Genomic DNA, 24,245 nt, shown 5'->3' on the forward strand with positions numbered 1-24,245 from the left:
GTTAGACCATCATTTTTATTCAGATTTGGATCATGTTTGAGCATTTCACATGCTTCCTTGAATTTCCACTCGAACCAGGTTTTAGTGCAGTGTAGGGACTTGGTACCTTTCCAGTCAATTCTGTGGTATGTTTGGAGTGCGTGGTCAGAAAGGCTGGTTTTTCCAAAATGGAGGTTTTTTATGTGACGTTTGTGTTCATCCTTTCTGATTGGGATAGTTCGCCCTGTTTCCCCTATGTATGGTATGTTACATGTGCAATCTATTTTGTAAACCCCTGGGTGGGCTAAGTGTGGCAGGGGATCCTTGGAAGAACTGAGTAGGTGTCTTAATTTTGTCGGGGGTTTAAAGGTAGTTTTGATGTTGTATTTGTGTAGTGTTCTGTCTATTTTTTCTGAAATGCCTCTAACATATGGTATAACAATAGCATTCTTGAAATCTTTTTTGTTATTAGTGGTATCTTTGTGGAGGATCTTGTGAATGGTTTTTATACTGTGTCCATTTTTTATAAAGGTATGTTTGATGGTCTCATATTCATGGTTAAGAGCTTGTTCATTTGAACAAATGGTTTGAGCTCTGTATTTAAGGGTGCTTATGACCCCTAGTTTTTGTGTTGGGTTGTGATAAGAAGTTTTGTGTATATACTGGCCTGTGTGTGTAGGTTTGCGGTAAACTGAGAAGGAGAGACAGCCTGAAGGAAGACGTGTGACAAGTGTGTCTAGGAACGGAAGAGAGTTGTTTTTTTCAATTTCAATGGTGAATTGGAATTGTTTGTGTTGTTTGTTCAGGTGGCTAAGGAATGTATCTAGTGCTTGGCGGCCGTGGGGCCAAATGGTGAAAATATCATCGACATATCTGAGCCAAATTTTGGGCTTTAGGCACACCGATTCTAGAGCTCTTTGCTCAAAATCTTCCATATAAAAGTTCGCTATTGGGGGGGGGGGAGTGGTGAGCCCATGCTTGTACCCTCTTTTGAAGGTAAAAATTGTTTTGCTACACGAAATATCCGGAGCGGAGTACGTGGGCAAAGAGGGCCGTGATGTCGTGTGGAAATATGTTCTGTAAGAGTAGGATAGTATCATTGATTGGGACATTGGTGAAAAGGGAAGTTATGTCAAAGCTGACTAATAAATCTCCACATTCCTCATGTCTCCAAAGGACAAGCTCCCACATCTCAGCTATCCAGGTGTCTACCAGATTCCCAGCTCTTGTGGGTTATCATATTTTGGACAAACAGGAAGATCTGCTCTGATCCGGTTAGAAGAACATAAGTCGTATATTCAGTACCTTAATCCTGAACAGTCTGTACTTGCAGAGCATGCCATTGACACTAGATATAGAGTTCATTGGAACAAGACAAAAGTCGGTTCCTCATAAAATGGCTTTACAAAGAAACGTGAAATTTGGATATATATATATTAAATTAAATTTGATATATATATATGAAAAGTTTAGATATATATACAGTACTATTTGATATATATATATATGAAAAGTTAAGATATATATATATATATATATATATATATATATATATATATATAAACTGAATGCAATCTCACCAAAAGTTGTAGGCATTAGTGAAACTTAGCTGTCAGCAGAAGATGTGGTTACTGGAATTGAATGTAATGGGGACAGTATTTTCAGGGAGGATAGAGAAGATAGAACAGGGGGAGGAGTACTGTTGATGATAGCTGATGTGTTGTGGCCAAAGAAAGTAGTATATCAAGACGATAGACATGTGAATGAGAGTTCATTTGAGGTGGTCTGGTGTGAAATAGTGACCAATGCAACCAAATATACAGTTGGTTGCTGCTATATGCCGAGGGGGGGGGGGTACAGGGGGTGATATTGAATTCATGCATCAGCAAATTAGTGCAATGAGTGCAGGGTTAGTGATTATTATGGGGAATTTTAATTATGGTGATATCAATTGGAAGGAGGAAATATCATGTGGCAAAAAAGAAATGGAGTTCATACACCTAAGAGATAATTACTTGAAACAGCACATAACTGAAGGGACTCGTGGTGTGAGAGTGTTGGATCTGGTCATTGGTTCAGAGGACAATGCATAAGTAAGGTGTCCAATCAATGCATAAGTAAGGTGTCCAATCACCGTCTCGGGAGTGGTGGTAAAAGTATTGGAAAAGTTGGTTAAAGACAGAATTCAAGAATGGGTGGATCAGAATATAATGCTCTATAGGGGCCCACATAGTTTTGTTAAAGGTCGATCCTGCCTTAGCAATTTATTAACTTTTTATAATAAAATGACATCTGAGTTGGACAAAGGAAATGGCTACACAGTGGTACTTCTGGATTTTGCTAAGGCTTTTGACAGGATACCCCATGGAATACTGTTGCACTAATTGGAGCAGATGGGGGGATGGATACTAAACTGGTGATATGGATAAGAGAATTGGTATTTCAGGGAGAGATACCAGAAAGTGGTGTATGGAGGAGCAGAGTCCAGGATGAGGCAGGTGACCAGTGGTGTGCCTCAGGGCTCTATGCTTGGACTTATTGTTTAATTTGTACAGAAATGATATTGGAAATGGCTTGAAGGGAGATATTCAGTTGTTTGCTGATGATGCAAAGTTGGGTAGAGCAATAAAAATCAAACTGATGTTGAGAGTTTGCGGAAATGATTTAAATAAGCTGGCAAAATGGGGAAAAAAAAACGGATGTCAGTTCATTGTGGAAAGTTATGCATTTTGGGATTAACCACGCTACCAGCCAAGACGTCAAGTTTATCATGGATGCGAAGTGCATACTAAAATTGTAATACCATTGAAATATATGATGGATACGAAGCATATGAGGATGTGTATTTGATCCATAATGGCCGGTGAGGTGGTTAAAAGATTACCAGCTGTGTACTACATAGATGGAACGGTACTCCATGTGATTGATGAGGCTAGGGACTTGGGGGGTGTTGGTGGATAGGGAGATAAAGTTCAGAGGACACATTGGTAAGGTGTCCAAGATTGCACATAGGATTACTTGGTTATTGAAGAACACACTAACATCCAGAGATAAAGAGGTTAATATTTTCCCTTATAAGGTGTTGATACTTCCACATTTGGATTACTGTACTCAGGTCTGGTCACCTGGATTCCTTGGAGATGAGAAGGTTGTGGAGAGGGTTCAGAGGAGAGTGACTAAGTTAGTGAGTGATGTGAAAAATGCTCCCTACATTGATAGATTGAGAGCTTGTGGATTTCAGAGGTTGGTTGATAGGCAGAGAAGAGGGGATATGATAGAAACATTTAAATTACTAAAAGGTTTTTATAAGATTGATGCAGGGGAAATGTTTCAGCTGTGTGATAATGATGGAAGAACAAGAGGTCATCCCTGGAAATTAAAGAAAAGTGTGGTTAACAAGGGTGTGAGAACAAGGTTTTTCACCTGGAGGGTGGTGAATGAGTGGAATGCATTGTCTGACTTGGTTGTGAGTTATTCATCTGTAAATGAATTCAAGAAGAGATATGACAGATATTGTTTTGATAGTTTGGGTCTTCTGCGATGAGTCTACTGACTCTATGGATATACCCGTAATAATAATAAAATCAGCTAATCTTTCCTAACTTTTGTAATTGTGTACACACATATATATAGTTTTTTTTTAAATAAGTTTAGGAAATTCAAGAACTGTTTTAGCTTACTTTAGCTACTTAGGTGGCGCCTTGTGAATATGTCAGTTATTGTTTAATTAGCCTTTGTACTTGTACTGATGATGCCTGTGATACCCAGGCGAAAATTCTACTAATAAAGAATATTTTATGTGAGTTAATTCCGTTATTATAATTGTAAGTTATATGTCTACTCACGGTATTTCCTTTTTGAAACTGAGGTTGAAAGAATCATTTGTTAGCAATTTGTCTCTTAATGGGTTCAAGGAAAGATATGATGGATTGTGTGAATAGTTTGTGTCTCTTGCAATGAGTCTTTGGCATCCATGGAGATTCCCGTATAATAATAATATTCTAGATCTCTCTTTGTAAGTGCATTAGTGGAAGTGGCTTAGCTGTAAGGTGGCCTTGAGTTTATTATTCTTGCTTCATGGGGGAAGGGGAGGGGGGTTCAGGAGTTTCAAAGTTTAGACAGCACAAGTTACTCATTTGTGTGATCTTTTTATTTACTGCTTAAGCAGTTTATTATTATCTTCATGAAAGTATTATTTCTTATTAACCATGTAGCAGAAACATTGTAAAACCCATTAATGGCTCTCATAATGAGAAATATCCTTTGAAATTTGATACTTTTTACTGACTTATATTTTAACAAGATTGAATTCAATGAAAATTTTCTTTTTTCATAAGCAAATGAAAATTGAAGCATGTCATAAAATATATGCTAATAATATTTCTCATTACTTCTACAGGCCACCCTTTACTGGATCTGATCCAATGAAAACATATAATATTATTTTAAAAGGTATCGATGCCATAGATTTTCCACGATGTATCTCTAGAAATGCAACAGCCTTAATCAAGAAACTTTGTAGGTCAGTAATTTACGGTTTTGTTCTAAATTCTTTTATAGATATTTAGATGATTTTTTTAAAATTATTTTTTACATTTTTAAATTTTTTTAAAAATTGGTTTGATTTTTGAGGTATGTGAAAATGCACCTTGAGGGGAAAAAATTGAAATAAACTGATATTGATTGTAGATTATAACATACATGAATGGTTCCATTTAAATAATGTTAGGAACTATGGTGGGTCAGTAGCAGAACTGTACTAATCAACTAGGTGATTGTCCAGGAGATTATGCCAACTAGTCGGCATAATCCTAAGCAATAATAGCGGTATCTGCTAGCTTCTCCAAAGCCTGAACCACTACTCCAGAGATATCGATTGGCCTATAATTAGTTGCATTTATCTTGGCACCACAACATTACATTTTCATTGCACATTTCCTTAACATATGCATCGAAATTGGGCGCTTAAGGGTCAAAGCTGTATAACTGAGAGGAGACTTCCACATAGCCTTTAAAGGAATGTGGAGAACTGACTAGGGCTTCTGACGTAATGTCCAATCCTCACCTTCTCATGGTGCACCTTGTTAGGCATCTGCCTGGATGCTGAATGAATGAGAATGGGCTAGAAATTTGGGATTTAGCCAACCAAATTTTGTTCTTATTGGCTTAAACAATGTAAAATGATGGTACATGTCAGTGTCGGTCACATCAGCAACTGCAAATCCAACTGTATGATGTATCCTTTCAAAGTGATCACTCAGCAACCCAACTATTTCTTCTGCTTCTGTCACCTGATTACCATGATCATTGAAAGTTTTCTTTCCATAACCATTCTTTCTCTTACTCACTGCATAGCAATAAAACTCTTTTGGATTTACTTTGGCCTGCTTAGCTAATTTTCTCTAATAATTTATCCTTTTTTTTTTACCATACTAGTCACCCTTCATGCCTGCACATTGTACTACATACTACACATGAATATGCCGATTGCCTTTTTTCCCCCTTTTATATTTCTTCCACAGCATTTTCTTTTTTGCAGCTTCTACTTTATATCATTACTCCTCCATTTAATCACAATTTGGTTAATCCTCCTGACCACTTCGCATGCACTACTAACATTCTTTCCACATAGCTTTTTAAATAGTGGCACTGCTCTGAGCTGCCTCCTAAGTCTGTCATAATTACCAGTTTTGTCGTTCAACATAAACCATTTCTTGAACCTCCCAGAAGAAGATTGCATGGTTACCTACCTCATTTGGTGCCAGAGAGTCAACCATGGGTATGGATGCATCTTCTGATGCTATTATTAGATACAGAACTCTCAAGTCCCTGGTCCTGGTCCCCTTGATGACGTGCTGTTTTAGGTGATTATCCCTCAGTAACTGTATAAATTATATTTCCATTTTGCCATACAACATTTCTGATCTGTGTCCTCATAGTTGAAGTCACCCATAGTAATTGCTTAGCCTGCATTCATGTTAATATGCAAATGTATGAATCTACATCTTCCTGCGAGTCTATAGCAACAACTAACAATATATTTTGTCCTGTTGGTGTCTATCTCACACTAGATAACCTCAAATGCATCATCTTCCTCAGACCTATTATCCTCCTTAACTTTTTTTTAAATTTTTGGTTGAAGTTCTGCTTTCATCAGTAGTACTTCACTTCCAGTGCTATTCCCTCTATTCTGCCTGAAACTGCAGTACCCCTCACATTCTGTCCCTAGAATTATATCAGTTTCTCTGAACCAGGTTTTTGCTGGTACTGATAATTTTTGGCTTTAGCCTTTAGCCTATGAACTTTCTTTAGCCTATGAACCCTTTGGCTGACCAAAGGGTTCATAGGCTAAAGAAAATCAGTGTTGCATAGATATGACTCTGAGAAACCTGTTTTGCAGGGTCTTTGGTCACCAAACCAGAATTTTTCAGTCAGTCTGCTTTTGTGGATATTATTACTATTTTATCATGGCAGTATGCAAAACTTAAAGTGGAACCTGCTTCAATTGATATCTGAAATGACAGAAGTAAAAAACATTGGCACATCCACTCCACTCCTATGCTGAATAAACATTTTTGCATTACCAGGATATCTTTCTGATCATATCCGTTGTTAAAATGCAGAAACCTTGTTACCTTTATTCTACAGACTCCACTAGTATACTGTAGGTTCTAAAATTAATTAAAATTATAATAACGGAATTAACTCATGTAAAATATTATTTATTAGTATTTATTAAATTAAATTTCTTCATTCCAGCAATTGTACTGAAGGACTATACACTGCACATACTGAAAAATAATTTATTGCTACTACTTTTCCTTCATCGCTCTTATAACTAACCTGGTACTGCAATTTGAAGTAGTATATAAGGCTGGAAAATTGTTGGGAAAGGATGAAAAATTAAATAATCAACTAAATTTGATTTCATTTGTGAAAATATTATATTGTAATTCTTTTATTATAGGGATAATCCTGCAGAAAGGATAGGATATCAGAAAGGTGGAATCATAGATATTCAAAAGCATAAGTAAGTTCAAAAAAAATGAGAGCGAGAGAGAAAAATTGCATTAATTTCTAAGTGAACTTTAGTTTTTAATCCCAATTCTCAGAAAATAAAATGTTGAAACATGTACGTTGAAAACCTAGTTTGGTTTGAGTTTTAACTAAAAAAAAATCCTTGACTAATTTGCTTCAGCATAATGTTTCAGTATATAAAAAACAAAATGTAGCAAACTGTTTTTCATAACATAAGTTGGATGTGAATGATTCTGAAGTCAATTTCATGATTTTAAGTATAAATTTTTAAAGAAGTTAAAATTTGACAGTGATTTTTCTCCATTTTGTCTTTCTTTGATATTTAGCAAGGTATTTATTGCATAGCCTGCTTCGACATGAAATCAATCTTATGGATGTCTTTTGAACCAAAAAATTGAATCCTATATGGAAATCTCAGCAAGAATTGGAACACATGAGTATTTATTAATACAGTAAAACCCCTTTTTTACACTTTCCAGGGGACTGATGGAAAAAAGTGTAAATAGCAGGAAATGTAAAAAACATTAAAAAAAGGCTAAAAGATGACTTACTGCTAGTATGTAACTCTACATACTAGATTACAAAATTTAATAACTGAAAATAAATGAATTTACAATTACTTGCATTTATCTATTTAAATACAAGTAATTGCACCCTTAAAAGTTCCACCTGCCTCTCCATAGGGAGAGGCAGGTGGAAGGCAATGTATAAGGCATTAAATGCCTCATTGCCTCCTGATGCACTTGCAATATACTGCCCAAAACAGAGATACTTCCATTGCTTCTTTACTAGTAGAGACAGTAGGTTCTTGATCACAGTCTTCTTCAACCACTTCTTCCTCTTCTTCTTCTTCACCAAGGTGGTTGGAAAGGATGTCTTCTACAATTACCATTGATGTGATCACACCAGCATCAACATAGTCTTGAAATGAGGAAGACTCATCCATCACATACCAGTTGTTGGGCTCTGACATATCTTCTTCTTCCTCCTCTTCCACAAACGTAACTCCTGCCTTCCAGAAACAGTTGGATATGGTTTCAGGAGTAACATGCAACCATGCTTTGGCCACATAATGTATGGCATCAAGGATTGATATGGTCATTTATTTTGGGTCCATGCCATTATCATGCATAAACACAGCTTTTTCAACAAGCATTTTTCTATATTTCCATTTAAATGCATGGATGATGCCCAGATCTAATGGTTGAAGCTCATTTGTACAATTAGGGGGAAAGAACACTAATCTAATGTTTCTGAGCTGCAGATCTTCAGGGTGAGCAGGACATTTGTTTAGCAGTAGTAGTATTTTGCTGTGATTTGCCCCCATTTTAGCATCCAGAGTATGCATGGTGGATGTGAAGATGTTGCTGGTCATCCATGCTGTGCTGTTGGCATCACACTTAGTAGGCAGATTTTTCACTTTCTTAAAACACCTTGGCTTTGTAAATTTACCAATTACCAGTGGAGGTAATTTTTCTGATCCATAAGCATTGACCATGAGTAAAACAGTTACCCTCTGCTTGCTGAGTTTTTCACTGTGACACTTCTCTCCTTTAAAACACAATGTTTTACTTGGCAGAATGTTATAAAAGAGACCAGTTTCATCAACATTAAAAATATTTTTTGGTTCGTAGTCCTGAATAATAGTCTTTAGTTCATGTTTCCACTGGTTTACAGTTTCTCCCTGCAACACTATTACTTTCTCCACACACTTGATTATACACAATATTGTGATGAGTCTTAAAATGATCAATCCATCCATTTGACGCAGTAAAACCATTAATTCCCAACCTTGCAGCAAATTCAAGGGCTTTCACTCGGAGTATAGTACCATCGACTGGAATACCCGATGCTCTCGTAGAAACAAACCACTCCACCACAAGTTTATCCAATTCATCGTATGTCGATGTCCTGATATATTTTCGTTTTTTTGACATAGCGAGATTGCTTTGTATCGAGTTCAATGCTTGACCTGTTTTTTACTATCGTGTTCAAAGTGGATATACTCACTTTTCAAAGTCCAAGATCTTTTGCTAATTGCACACGTGTTCTGGCATGCCAATCTACACATCGCAGAATTGCCATCTTTTCTTTCACTGAAATACATTTTCTGTCTTTCTTCTCCATGTTACTAACATAGATCATCCACCACCGCAACTTGAAAGTAACTATCACATGCTAAATTATGTAGCAGAAATTCTGCAATATACCATATGCTTCTGCATTGCGACTACAAACACCAACACTTCAAGCTAGTGAAGCGATATTTCACAAACTGTGGTTTATTCACTGATACTAATATTCACGAGTAACAACTGTTACCTGGTAGAAGTGTGAATGTGATTTCACAATTTGTGTATGATCCTTGTTCACGATTTCAATACAGCACTGTGAATGTGAAATCATATCACAACACATTATAGGTGCCACGAGCTACTGACAGTTTAAAATTACTGATATGAAAACTTCACAGTATCAGTTCATACTGTGATTGAAAAATCACGGTATCGCTCATCACTGCTACAAATGTGAAAATCACTATGATGGTGGAAACGAAACTACAGCCGAAAGCAACACCATCTGGGAACAGAAATGCGCAGAAAAAGATTTCTGCAGAAATCGATTTGAATGAGAGGAAATTGATTCGAAAATCAGTGTTGCCACCCGAGAAAAAACCACAAATCACATGAAATAATGTCCACATCAAGTTGTTGATGGTGGGAAAACAATATATCGTAAGAATAGACCTTAAGACGGGACCAACGGAAAATGACTTAAATGGCAGGAAAATGTAAATTGCGATAACGTAAAAATGGGGTTTTACTGTAATTACTCCACACGCCATTCATAGAGACGGTGGTGCTGGTAAAACAAGGAGCCACCCCAAACTCCTCTTCTATTTGCCTGGCATGGTCAGCATTTTACTCATAGTACTGAACTTTGCTCTTATGGCAATAGGTAAGTGAGGACCCACTACACGAACATCAATCACGCAAACACCATCTCTCCTCATTACTATATCTGGCTTTCTAATGCCAGAAGTTGTTCTATAGCGTGGCTCAACACAGAGATATGTCAGGTTGGGAGACCTGACATATCTCTGTCAGGTCTCCCAACCTTTGTTATTAAAACAATAGATTTAATAACTCTATCCTCCAGTTTATGCAACAGCCTTTCTTGTGATGTCCAATCAAATTCCTTAGCAAACTTTTGCAATATCATAGTCTATCCATTCCCTTTATCCAACTGAGCCATAACATTATTATCAAATATGAGCAAATTGATAAAACATCACCTTCTTTTAGCAAATCCATAGCTGTGTTTTTTCTCTTTCTCACAGTCCTCAAAATTTGTTGTGAGTAACTATACATGTATATTTAATAAATTTCTATCAGAGTAGCTCAATTTACACCTGTTAGATACTGTTCGTTCCTTGAAGGTGATAGATAGCAATCCCTTGTTTGTGTACAAATGTCTTTTATTGGAAATGCATTGTTATTTCATCATTTTTGCAGGAACGTTAGGCTAACTTATTTCAGAAATAGTTTATTTTTTCATACCATTGGATATTAGAGACAAGTTAACCCTATAGGGTTCAAAAAATGATGAAAATATTTCCATGGTTCATTGTAATATAAGAAAAAACTTCACACACATTAAACATGTAATTCACTTTACTATGTTATTATAACAAACTGTGACATATAAACAATACATTATTCATATTTTCATTTTAATGAATACCATTGCAAAAATGATAATATATTAGAGTAAGTTATTATGTGATGAAGATGCAAAGGTCTTTCTTATATATTCATGTTAACTAATAGCTTCTTCTAAAAAGAAATTAATTATATTCTAAAAAAAAGTTATTTTCTTTCAGATGGTTTGATGGATTTAATTGGGAAGGACTTCGTACACAGACATTAGCTCCCCCAATCATTCCACAGGTAATCATGTATAGGATTGTATTTTATTTTACAGTTGCTGATCAGAAAAACTAACATTTTTTTAATGGAATTGAAAAATTCCATTCATTTATTTAGCATATAGATAAAAATACAAGAAATCTATGAGCAAAGCTATGTGAAAATTGACAATTCAATTAATCAATCGATGGCACTATCTGGGAGTAAATGCAACTCTTGACATGTCACAGAGCTAACCTCAAGTGGACAGATTTGCAAGTGTAATGGACCAACAACAGCATTATTATCAGGGGTGTTGGAGCTGCCCTTAGCAAGGCCTCTCAAACCAAAATGCCACAGAACCATAAGATGACAATGTGATATCGTGCCCTGTGCCACCATTTATTGTCCCTCGGATACCATCCCAGGGACAATAAACATGGGGAGGTACCCGAAGTCCACCAGGTAAGGTGCAGCTGCACAGGTATCTGTTCCACTTCAGGAAAAGCCTCTGTTTCAGAGATTGATGGTAGCCTTCACCTGTCCCTGGCTAGGAAGTAGCATCTTCTGACTAATACCTTACCTCATAGTTCAAATGCCAACTGTTGTATCCTGGACATGACAAGAAATGAGCACCTGGTATCAAAGCAAACATTCCATTAAAATATGCAAACCTGTGTAATCAAGAAAAGATGTATTCCTTAATTCATGTTGTTGTTAAAATGAGTAATATCTGAAGATATTCTATTTTAAACCACAACCAAGATAATTTGATACAAACAATGATTTTTTTTGTTTTTAAACTTCTTGGTATAAGGGAACATGTTTGCATTTCATTAAATGTTTTTCTAAAAAAAAAAAAAAGAAAAAAAAAAGAGGGGATGAACTTAAAGTGCTGCTCTCTTGAAATGCATTAAAAATATTGACAAATGCTAATTCTACAAATAAAATTCTACTGAAAAAGTTGAAACTAGCATACCATATAAACAATAAAAAATGCATCCATTGCATGCAGCATACATATACTGGAAATTTGCTTAAGTTTCTACAGGCACTGTAGGTACATGTGAACACTGTCTGGCATCAACATTAACCAGTGAAACATTAATGCAGTGGGATCTGCATTATAATATCTCTGTCAGTACTCATGTTTGAGTTGGTTGGAAGAATTACAACTGAAGCAATTAAGGCTACAAGAACAGTTTATTATATCCGTTAATTGTGGGTATTTTCTTTGTCCTTTTCTTTTTTCAGAATAAAAAAACTGAAGTTTTCTGGTAGGAAATCCTAATGTTCCATATGAGGCTTGCGAACCCAACCATCACTTGAAAAAACTCTTATAAAGGGAATATTGGCCATTGAGTATTTTAGGATTACTTAGCATATCCCATTGCTGACATATTATCATTTAAACTAAGATATATATAGATCTTTAATTGACCATGATTTATAAACATCTAATACAAACAAGTTTTGCCGACAGGGCTTTCTGGCTTCTTCCCTGAAGAAACTGGACAGCCCTGTCGGCGAAACTTGTTGGTATTAGATGTTTATAAATTATAGTCACTTAAAGATTTGAATGACCAAATATAATCTAAACACTATTATCATTTAATATGCACTTGACTGCCACTTTAACATTTTCATAATTTATTTTTAAGAATCTCAGTTTTATTTTAAAACATCATTAGTTTTTCACCTACAGTAGCACAACTAATTATGCCAACAGCTGAGACTTCTGAATTGCTTAAAAAAGAAAAAGCATGAAAGTGCTATGTGGTGAATTTGACCACTACAAGTGAACCATTTGGCAATGTAGCATTGCTGGACATTGGAACTGTTAATGTAACTAAGAAGTAAAGGAATCTTGTGATCCTCATCCTAATTGTAATATCTGCTCATCTGAGAATGTATAGAGAATGAAAGTTAACATATTAAAATAGGAATGATTGCCTTACCTCAGTTTCAATAACTGCAGGACCAAGTGTTCATTGTGATTTGATTGATAGGTACTTATGGTGAATATAGAAATACTGGTACAAATCCTCCAAGTTTTGAAGTAGTAGTCTATATATTTTTCTTTCAATTTCATTATGTTGTTACAGAAATGTCAATGTGCTGGTTGCTTTTCATAATGTTTCTTTTCCCAGAAACATGAAAAAGAAAAAAAAATTACTGCATATATCAAAACAAACATGATCCTTCCTAATTTGAATGTAAAATAGAGGACCATGATAAAGGTTGTGCTTTTTATAATGCGACGTAACAAATTTGATTAACAACTTTGTTAATCAAAATTAAGTCTGTAAACAAGTTTAGAATAAACAGCCATTCACACTTTTTATCTATATTTTTATTATTGGCTGTTTGCTATTTTTGATTAACAAACATAATGGAAAAGAAAGATAAGATTTGGTGGGGGGGAAACTTCCAAACAATTAGCCATTAGAGAGGGGAGGAAAAAAAGATCAAAATGTTCAGACAAAAATAAGGAAGAATCAGATTCAAATTTTGAATTTCCTTATTTAAAAGTAAGCTTCAGACATTCAAACTTAATCAGATGATCTTGTTCGAGATTTAAGTTTTTCAAATTACCAAGTAGAATACAGTTTAGACTATAAGGTCTAATTTTACTTAAGATAAATAGATTTCTTTGTTTTGTGTTTATCTTAAAGTACTCGCATAGATTTTTGTTGATGAGTGAATATTTTTATATTCCTGTTATTACCAGAGATTATGGAATAGAAACACAAACCAGATGGGGACCACTTATTTTTACAAGTTAATCTGGGAATATCTTAAATTACACATGAACACAGTAAAGAAACATTTAATAGACCATAATTAATAATACAGATATTTTAGCTTAAGTATCTTAAACTGTCGTCAATGCAAACAGAATAGATAACAACAAATTCATAAACAGCAATGTATGTTGAGGTCCTTCACTGCCCAAACCCCAAACTTGAAAAAATTATCAGTAATTCTTTCTTTAGCAACAACTGTTCTGACAGAAACTGTTAGGTCAGGCAGATCAAAGATCTCTCTTTCTTTCTATCTTCTAAAATTCTTCCTTCACAAACACTATGCCATTTCAGGTTTCTCTTTTCTAGATCTTTCTTTATCTGGTGTCTACGCCTTTTCCATCATCTTCCTCTTGGTCTCTTACCCTCAAACTTCATTTCATACATTCTTCTTGGTATTCTTTCTAAGTTCATTCTCATTAGATGTCCAAACACTTAAAGTGAGAGTTCATAAGCATTTCTTCAACACTTTTTAGCTCTAAATTATTCTTAACATCCACATTTCTTATTTTGTCTTTCCTTGTTTTTGCCAACATTGTCCTTTAAAACTTTCATTTCCATTGCGTATATTCTATTCATGTCTCTTTTTGTTAGTCTCCATGTCTCTGCTGCATAAGTTAAATTTGAAGTTTTCACTATTCAAACCTTGCCCATGGAATCTAACACCATTAATAAACGTTTATATTTCCCCTATGATTTAAAACTATGCTCTCACTCTTCTTACATATTAATATCTGTTCCATAGTTCTGTATCACACTATTCCATTTGTCCAGTTTCTTCTGTTGTTATTCTTCTGAATGTGCCAAAATTGCGACATTATCTGCAAATACAGCTGATTAAGATGATTAACTATATGTAGGACACTATTTCATCACATAAACAGCAGTGGAGATAACACACTTCCTTGTAGTCCACTTTTAAGTAAAACCATTCTGAATTACCAAATTTAGTCTTCACACAGCTCTTAGATTTAACATATGTTTTCTTTATCATGACTATTTCAATTTTTTTCTATGCATATTTTTTCCAAATTCCTAGCATTTTTCCATCATTTCTCTTATAGCAAAAATCAGATCAACAGTTGATTATCTTTTCTAAAACCAAACTGCTGTTCTCTTAGACCTTCTATTTTATCTCTTGCTGCCATTGTTCTTTCATAAATCTTTGCACAGTGACACAATAATGTTATTCCTCTATAATTATATACTCCCTTCTTGAGCCTCCTTTATCACACAAGTATCATCTTCTTACTCCAAATCATTCTAAAGATTTCACATAACCATTTCAGCCCTGTACTACCAGAAGTCCTGATCAGGCAAACCATCTGTCCCAGAGAATTTCCATTCTTCATCTTCTTTAATGCTTCTTTGACCTCTGTCAGACTTATTTCCTTATTATTTCTCTCATCACTGTATTCATTCCAGTTCATTTCATTATGGCTTTCATCTTTATTTAACAGATCTCTAAAATAACATTGCTACATCATCTTAATCTCTCTTTCAGTAATCACAAGATTTCCTATCTCTGTTTATAGAAAACTTGGCTCCTCATTTCTTTTTCTATTCTTAGAAGTCCATACAACATTTTTTTTTTTTTTAATTAACTAATAGTACAAATAATTAATAATACAATGTTTCCTCAGTTGTTCTTTTGTACTGTTTTATGTATAACATCACACTGCTCTCAATGCTTTAAATTAATCCATTATTCGATTTCTACTTTGTATTCACCTACTTATTGCTACTGATGATGACCTGTAATTTTCAGGTCTAAATATATGGCCTTTGAATATATTCACTCCTTTCTTTCTGTTATTATATGAATTCCAAAAAACATAGTATTAGTAATGACTAATCCATATCGTGAACAGAAATCCAGCAGGTATTATCAGTTTTGCTCTTTTCTTCAAATTTTCTGAAAACATTTCTATATATCTGATATATTCATTTTCCTGTTCTTCTGTTTAGATCCTGAACAATATCGAATTTTCCTTTTTCTTTGTGAGCTTCTTTATCGCTCTTTCTCTCTCTCTCTCTCTAATTGAAAAATTTCCGTTTCCAACAACCATCTTTGTGACCATATGCGAATAAGTCTGTGCTTATTCGCATATGGTCACAAAGATGGTCAAAAAGTTACTTATTTGGAAATTTGCTCACAAATTTCCAAATAGGTAATTGTACTGAATTGGAGATACTTGTTGGAAAGAAGAAATAAAATTTGATATTGTTTGATCCTGAAACAGAACAGGAAATGAATAATACCAGATAAGTAAAAATGTTTTCAGAAAATTTGAGAAAAGAGCAAAACTAATATTATCTGCTAGATTTCTCTTCATGACATGGACTAGTCATTACAAATGATTAACCACGCTACCGGCCAAGACGTCTATAGACGTCAAGTTTATCATGGATGCGAAGTGCATATTAAAATTGTAATACCATTGATATTACATTGAAATATATGATGGATACGAAGCATATGAGGATGCGTATGTGATCCATAATGGCCGGTGAGGTGGTTAATCTATGTAGGCATGGTTGGCTGAGTGATTAGTGTATCCAATCTCCAGCCAACTGGCTGCAGAATGCATGAAATATGGTTTGAATCTTGCTTTGGACATGGATGTTTTAATTGTCTTTAGGTGGAAGATGAATTTTATCACCCAGCATGAGAATGCCTTCACCCATTGAGGCCTCAAGTGGCTTGAAAAAGTTCCATGTTTGGTCTCTAGAGCAGGATTTCCAGACTTTCAAAAAAATAGCAAAAAATACAAAAATTTATTATAAAATCAAAAGTGAAAAAAAAAAAATCCTTATCCCTCTCACAATATGAATGTACAGTTTGCAAATAACCTTTCATGGGTTGGACCAACAGAAAAAAAAAAGTCACGAAAAAGGAAGCTTCTCATTCCTTTCCCCAATCACTGTTGCTTGAATGTAGCGTCTTGTATGTATTATTTTCCACTATCTGACCTGTTTGAGTTTTATTCATCTTGATAACACCAATTATGTGATGTGGTATTTCTCTAATTCTTCTGTTGGTTATACTTGTTTATTCTTACATTGGTGGTATCTGTCTTTATTTCTGTTAATATGATGAGTTTTTTTACCTATAGCTGACGGTTCTTGTACATCCTGATTCTCTGAAACACTTTTTGGAAAACTGTGGCTTGGATATTAGGTGAAAATCCTGAAGAGTGAAAATGAAGCCCTCCCCATTTCATTATGAATAATTTCTGTGACAAGTTCACAACAGATAGCTTCATCTGGAGAATAGAAACACCAGTCCAACTATGGAAAGGAAGAGCAAAAGTTGCAGAGATCTTCTTACCTTGTACCACTGTAGTGCCAAAGGACATAAGCTCATGACTGGCCAGGGGGAGTGTCCCACCAGATATAAACTTGGATGAGATTATGATCCGGATTATCAAGAGGAGTTACCTCAGTAGTGTACTATAATAAATTTAGTTTAATCCTTTATCCAAGTGTGAGCAAACAAAGTTTGCATCTGAAAGACTGTAGCAAGGTGGTGCAACTGTTGGCAACTTGGAGCAAAGGTGGACCAAGCTGTCATCACTCTTTGTCTCAGTATCTCCCACCATGCAAAGTACATGTCCTTGCAGACAAGTATAATGATATGCATTGAGGGAAGGGGCACTACCCAAACCGGTTTCGACCTTTATTGAGGTCTCGTCAGTGGGAGGCAGATCCAGAGGTGGTGACACTAAGGCAGAAGCAATAGAGAGGTCATATTTACCTATATGAGTTGCCAACCAGTATACACTATTTAAGATGGTCTTTATATTGTGAATGTAAAAGAAATTTTTTTGTAAGTTTTTTTTTTTGCTTTTTTTTTAAGGAAGGCTTATTTTTTAACTTCAGACACTTTATTTGGGTTTGCTATCATATTGGTATTCAAGAGGTGAAGAGAAAAGAAGCAGGGGAATATATTGTGAGAGGAGATAGATTCTTAGACATGTTGCCCATACAGAAAGCATCCAGTCTCCATGCCATAGGGTTGAGCCTGAACAGTGCACTTTATATACTATTACAGCCTCCCTCTGGCACAATCTAGCTGCAAAATTGTGCACCAGCTAATTAGGAAACCTCCTAAATGTGTTACTATCAGTTCCACACACTATCTGACAACCAGCCCAGAATTGCTTTACTGTACCCCTGAAGTTCAGGGAAGGTACTGGATCTGTACAGTACATTTGTCATACACTTCGAGAATATCACTCACAATGCCTGTTAGAAAATTGTGGAACCCCTTATAAGATGAAACTACAGTTTTTACTTACTTTTAAACTAAATGTTATGTGTAAAAAAAGTCATAACAGTTGACCTTTTCAAATTTTGAGAATCCCCAAAATTTGGAAAGGATCCAGATTACCTTCATTCTCCTCCCCTTAGCCATTTCTGTTACTGAAGTGTACTGATAGGTAAGTAATTGCAAATAATAAAGATAAATATATTTCTGAGGTTATATTTCCATCATCAGTGTCAGAGGAAACTTTATAACGACTTTTCAATGAAAGATAAATTAACCATCTGAAATAGAGGTTGAAGTGGTTTTCCTCCCACATCTTGGATTTTTTATTTCATGTAATGTAGAGACTGGCAGAGAATAGTAGACCCAATACTTGTCTCATAGCCATAGCTGCTTTGTACTGGGGCTGGTCTTGCAAGTTCTGATAAATACCTAGAACGACATGATATCAAAGCAACTGATGTAACCATAGGAAAGAACATAAGTTATTTTCATATCTTTGATACTAGTGGATTCTTTCTTGTGGTTATATCAGTGGCTTTAATATCATTTTGTTCATATCTTTGATACTAGTGGATTCTTTCTTGTGGTTATATCAGTGGCTTTAATATCATTTTGTTCTAGGTGTTTATCAGAACTTTCTAGAACTCCCTCATAATCTAAATAATCAGTGAAATCTTTCATTTAACTCTATGTATTAAAATGTTTCAAGTGTAATAAATAAATATGCGATTGAAACATTTCTCATTTTAATCTGGGATTCAGTTGGATAATAATTATAAGAAAAAATATCAATTAGTTAAATGAAAATTAACATGGTTCTACTAGAATGAAACACAACCAAGTTGTATAAATGCAGAAATAAATAAATATTTATTTACTTTAAAATTTTTTTTTAACTGTCAGATGGAAATATTTTAGAATTTATAGTATATTAGTACTGTGGATAAACTTTGGGGGTAGGAGGAAGAGAAGTAATTTCATTGGTGAAATTTTTTCTCTCCCTGTCTGGGGGAAAAAAAAAAGTGAGAAATCCTGTTAGTATTATCTCTTTTCGGTGGCCAACTTCTCAGCCCAGTATTGCTTAACTACATTTAATGAACATTCTTTCAGGCAGTCATAGCCAAAGTACTAAACCAACCCAGCCCTGCTTGACTAACCATCACTAAACAGTTACGTGTAATACAGCTACTTCCTTTCAGGCAGTCACCCACCCGAGTACTAACCTGGGGCTCATTGCTGATTAACTGCAATAACTGAATAAGAAAGAACCAACTCCTATGAGCTAATTGATGATGCATTGCTGTGATAGTAATTTTTTTCAAAGTAAGAAGTACGTAATTTTATACAACTGCAATGTTTTTATTTTTTTTTTTTAATCATATAATGGGAATTTTATTTAAATTCAATTGAGCATTAAAAATAGAAAATTATTTCTTTTATTTATATGTGTTAAGTGATCATCTCTGTACAACAAAGTAAATATTTAACAAGTATTATTTTCAAAATGAATAGGCTTTTAAGACACTGGATTGTTTTTCAATTTATTTGATATAAATGTTCTGTAGTAGATTGATTTTTAGTTTCTTATCTCCTTTTCAGTGAATTGATTGAATTTATATAGTTGTCAGGGGTTTCAAGAAATGAGTTCAAGAATTTTCATTGCTACCTATTATAGTCACTAACTTCATACGTGGATTTTCTTTTCCCTGTTTGAAGAACTGATAGTTTTGATGTTATCTCTGTATTTCATTTTCATATTCTTTTTAATTCAGATGCTATTGAAGCAAAGCAGATAATCTATAGTTGTTACTGTGTAATGGTGGATATGGAAGAATTTTCCATCCCACCATTCCTGAATTTTTGTAAAGTTAAAAATTACAATACAGAGATGAGGATTTATTTAGGAATATAATGTCATCTACATTTATATATCTGATCCATACATGAAAAGGCCACAAGACCTATAGCACATTAGTGCCATGTATGGGCAAGAGGAATAGAAGAAAGTAGGAATCTGTTCATATTTTACTTGAACAGCTGAGAGTTGTAATCTTTGGGGAAGGCAGAGCAGGGGAGACTGTTCCAAAGGACAGAAGTAAATGGGATAAAGGAGGAGGCAGTGAAGTTGGTTGGGTAAGTTTCAAGATGGACTGTAAAAGGGTGTTGGTGCAGTGGCTCTTTTTTTAATGATTTGGAAGAGAGTGAAGGAATAATAGTGGCCAGTTCAGCAGAGTGCTGTCCATGAAAGTATCTGTAGAAGAGGCACAAGGCAGAAACTGAACATCTGTGAGAGAGGGATCATTAATTAGATTGTCCTCTTTTGAATAGAATTGAGCAGTCTTAGAGAGTTTGGTGCTTCATCCCAAATATGGAAGCAACATTCCATGGCTGGGCAGATTTAGTCTTTGTATAGTGTTAGCAGCTGTGTAGGTGTGAAGTAGTGGCTTATGCAAAAAAGTACACGGAGTTTTCTGGCAGCTGCAGAAGCTATAGTTGAAATGCGGTTGTGCCAGGAAAGATCCGAGGTGCAGGTCGGTCCAAGTAGAGAAATCTGTTGTGGTTGGATATCTCAGTATTACTGATGGTAAGAGGGAGGGATGTGAGCTCTTTCTTGCTTTTTTACATAAAGGGCTGTGCCTAATATCACTGATTGTGATATCAGGTATAATGTCACTTTCTTTCATAATGTGACCTGTATTGATCATGAATAACACAGATAGCATGTACTTTTATCTTACACTTGATTTTAAAATCAAATCATCTTCCTGTGTGTCCTTTAATTCTAACTGTTGAGTTAGAACTATAAGATTATTATAGTTCTAATACTTCCAATATTTCAGCAACGTCACATTGCCATCTTCAAAGGAACTTAAAATAAAGACACGTGCATGCAGGCACAGTAAATGAGGACAAAGTAAGGAAGCTATTGTTTCTCCTAAAAGTCCTGATGGTGCCCCCTAGCGGGCTATGTAGGTATTCTTGGCCGTTGGGCTGAAGGTCTCATGATGTACATCTCACAAATTTGGGACAGTCTCATGCAACCAGATTTGTTGAGGTTTGGCATGTTTCTTAGGGCTGAGGCTGATTCCATGAAAAGTCTTTCAAATTTGAACTTGCTACGGTGTATTATTGTGTCTTTCTTCCATCTACTTAAACAACCAACACCCCAGAATCAAGTTCACCCTGGAAAAAGAGGAAAATAACAGCTTCCCTTTCCTAGACACACTAGTCACCCGCCAACCTGATGGAACTTTGGTTTTCTCAGTTTATAGAAAATCCACCCATACAGGCAGATTCACCAACAATCCCCTCCCCCTCACAACAATATGGAGTTATTAAGACACTATACAACAGAGCTAAACTAATCTGTTCAAATAACAATGCCCTACCCACTGAACTAAATCAGATCCTCAACACTTTCTTAGCCAATGGTTACCCCCTCAAAAAATATTGAAACCAGTAAATCACCCCCCCCCCCCCTTCACAACAAGGATTACTCTAAATCCATCACCATTCCCTATATCCGGGGCACTCGGAAAAAATTACCAAAATCTTAAAAAAACATGACTTGACCTATTGTTACAGACCATATAGAAAATTGGCATCCCCTATCCGCTCTACTAATAGATCAACCACTTCCCCTAGACCTACCTGGTGTATACCAGGTAGGTCTAGGGGAAGATAATACATATTGAACAAATTTATGTTCTGAGTTACCAAAAGGAGAATTAGATACGAAAAAGGTCAAGGGTGTTTGAGACAATGAAAAAGAGCAAGTATTCTGATGGTTTACGTTAGGTCAGGGCTAACAGTAGAAACGTGCATATCTGCTAACTTGTTCATTGTGATTAGAAAAGGGAAGTGAGTTTGAGTTTTGAACTTTGAACTTCCCAGGAAGATACCCTCACTATTTGGGTATTTGGATTACAGAAAATCAGGCCTCAGAGATGGCTATTCAAAGTGGTAAGAGTGATTATCAGAGTTCTTCTTCTTCGTCTATGATCTCTTATGCTTTTAAGCGTCGAGATTTTGCCAAAGAGATTTCCATGCCGTCCTGTCCAAGGTTTGTTGTTTTGCTTCTTTCCAGTTAATTCCCTTCTTTTCCAATTTTTCTTTAATTTCCTTTTGCCAACCTTTCCTGGGTCTGCCTATGTTTCTTTTTCCTATTTTCTGGCTTTCGTATACAGTTTTTGCTATTCTTCCTTCTTCCATTTGATTAAGATGTCCAAACCACCTCATTTGGGCTTGTGTTATGAATTGATTCAGAGGTGCAACTTGAAGACTGTCTCTTATGGTTTGATTTCTTATTCGGTCTAGTCTTGTTTTTTGTGCCACTTTCCTAAGATATTTCATTTCAATTGTTTGCAGTTTATTTGTGTTTCCTGTTGTTAAACACCAAGACTCACAACTGTATGTTAATGTTGGTAGAAACACTGAATGGTACACTGCCATTTTGGTATTTTGGGTGACTTCTTTCTTATCTAGGAGTGGGCCTTTCATTGCATAGACTAGCTTTGTTTCCCCTTTTATCCTGTTAATTTCTGTGTCTGGTCTACCATCTTCTTGTATATATATGATCCCAAGTATTTAAAGGATTGGACTTGTTCCAGTTGGTGATTCTCTATTTTTATTAGGTGTTTTTGTTGGTTTCTAGATATGATCATTGTTTTAGTTTTATTTATATTTATGGTCATATTCCTTTTCTTTGTTTCTTCATACCAAATGTTGACATTGTACTGCAGATCTTCAGCTGTATTTACTAGAATCACTACATCATCTGCAAAAGCCATGTGCGAAATCCTGGTTTCTTTCAGTTTCCTGTATCCTAGGTGGAACTTTTTTATTTTTGTTTGGCATGCCTTTAAAATTTCATCCATTACTATGATGAAGAGAAGAGGGCTGAGGATACAGCCTTGCCTCACTCCTACATTTGTTTCAAATTCTTTTGATCTATTATTACAGGTTCTTACATAATTTCTATTATTTTTGTAGAGGCTTTGTATGGCTGCTATTAAGTTATCTTGTATCTTGTTTTTCTTTAATGTTTGCCATATTAAGTGTCTGGGAACTCGGTCAAAGGCCTTTTCAAAATCTATAAAACATGAATGTAGTTCTTTTCCATATTCCAATGTTTTCTCTGATATTTGTCTAAAACTGAAGATAAGATCCTGTGTGCTTCTATTTTTTCGAAAGCCATATTGCATTCCATCCAGTGTGTCCTCTATTTGATTCCTAAGCCTCTCTTCTAAAATGCGGGTATATAATTTTCCTGGAACGCTTAAAAGCGAAATTCCTCTATGGTTTTCACATTTGCGGTTGTCTCCTTTCTTAAATATAGGGATTATTATAGCTACTTCCCAGTCTTTGGGAATCATTTTCTTTTTCCATACAACATTGAGTAGGTGTAAAATTATTATTATTATTGTTCTGGGAAACTCCAAGGAGTCGACAGACTCATTGAGGGAGGCCCTAACATCATGTCAAGAACAACTATTCAACATTCACACAGTATCTATCATACCTTGCCTTGAACTCATTCACGGTCGTAGCACCCACAACAGACTCTGGAAGCTTATTCCACTCATTTACCACTCTCCAAGTAAAGAACCTAGCTCTAACACCCTTGTCAACCACGCTCTTGCTCAGCTTCCATGCATGGCCCCTAGTCCTCCCACCACCAGTCATATTTTCAAAAATATCTTCTGGATCAATCTTATAAAAATCCTTCAGTAATTTGAATGTCTCAATCATATCACCCCTCCTTCACCTATCGTCCAATTTCTGCAACCCATAAATCTTCAACCTATTCTCATAAGGTTCATTCCACAGACCTGCTATCATCTTGGTCACTCGTCTCTGGACCCTCTCCACTTCCTCCCCATCGCAAAGAAACCCTGGTGCCCATAACTGGGCACAGAAGTTCAGATGGGGTCTTATCAAGGCTCGATACAGAGGAACAACAACTTGTTCGTCTCTGCATGTTAAAGTATTTTTCAGAAGCCAAGTGATTTAGTGAGCTGTTTTAGTTACTTTTGCAATGTGCCCCCTAAACTTCAACTCCCTATCCACCAACACTCCCACAAATCCCTCGCCTCATCAATCTCCTGGAGTATGGTTCCACCAATGCGATATACTGCTGCTATTCTTTTCACCCCAAAGTGCATAACCTTACACTTTGCCACATTAAATTGACATCCATTTTTCCTAGCCCAGTCCTCCAAACTATCCAAATCATCCTGTAAA

The 24,245-nt window shown here is 35.5% G+C and overlaps 1 protein-coding gene across 1 annotated transcript in view; it reads left to right on the forward strand.

The window, feature by feature from the left end:
• Nucleotides 1–24,245, forward strand: part of for (cGMP-dependent protein kinase for) — a 308,955-nt gene that overhangs the window by 275,288 nt on the left and 9,422 nt on the right. The window contains exons 15-17 of the mRNA XM_090404405.1: nt 4,379–4,501; nt 6,947–7,009; nt 10,901–10,967. Coding sequence (XP_090260531.1) covers nt 4,379–4,501; nt 6,947–7,009; nt 10,901–10,967 — 253 coding nt within the window. The remainder of the gene's footprint in view (nt 1–4,378; nt 4,502–6,946; nt 7,010–10,900; nt 10,968–24,245) is intronic.

The sequence above is a fragment of the Typopeltis vanoorti genome, chromosome 14 (genome assembly GCF_054136105.1).
Source record: "Typopeltis vanoorti isolate ZY-2024b chromosome 14, IOZ_Tvanoo_1.0, whole genome shotgun sequence".
Lineage (NCBI taxonomy): Eukaryota > Metazoa > Arthropoda > Arachnida > Uropygi > Thelyphonidae > Typopeltis > Typopeltis vanoorti.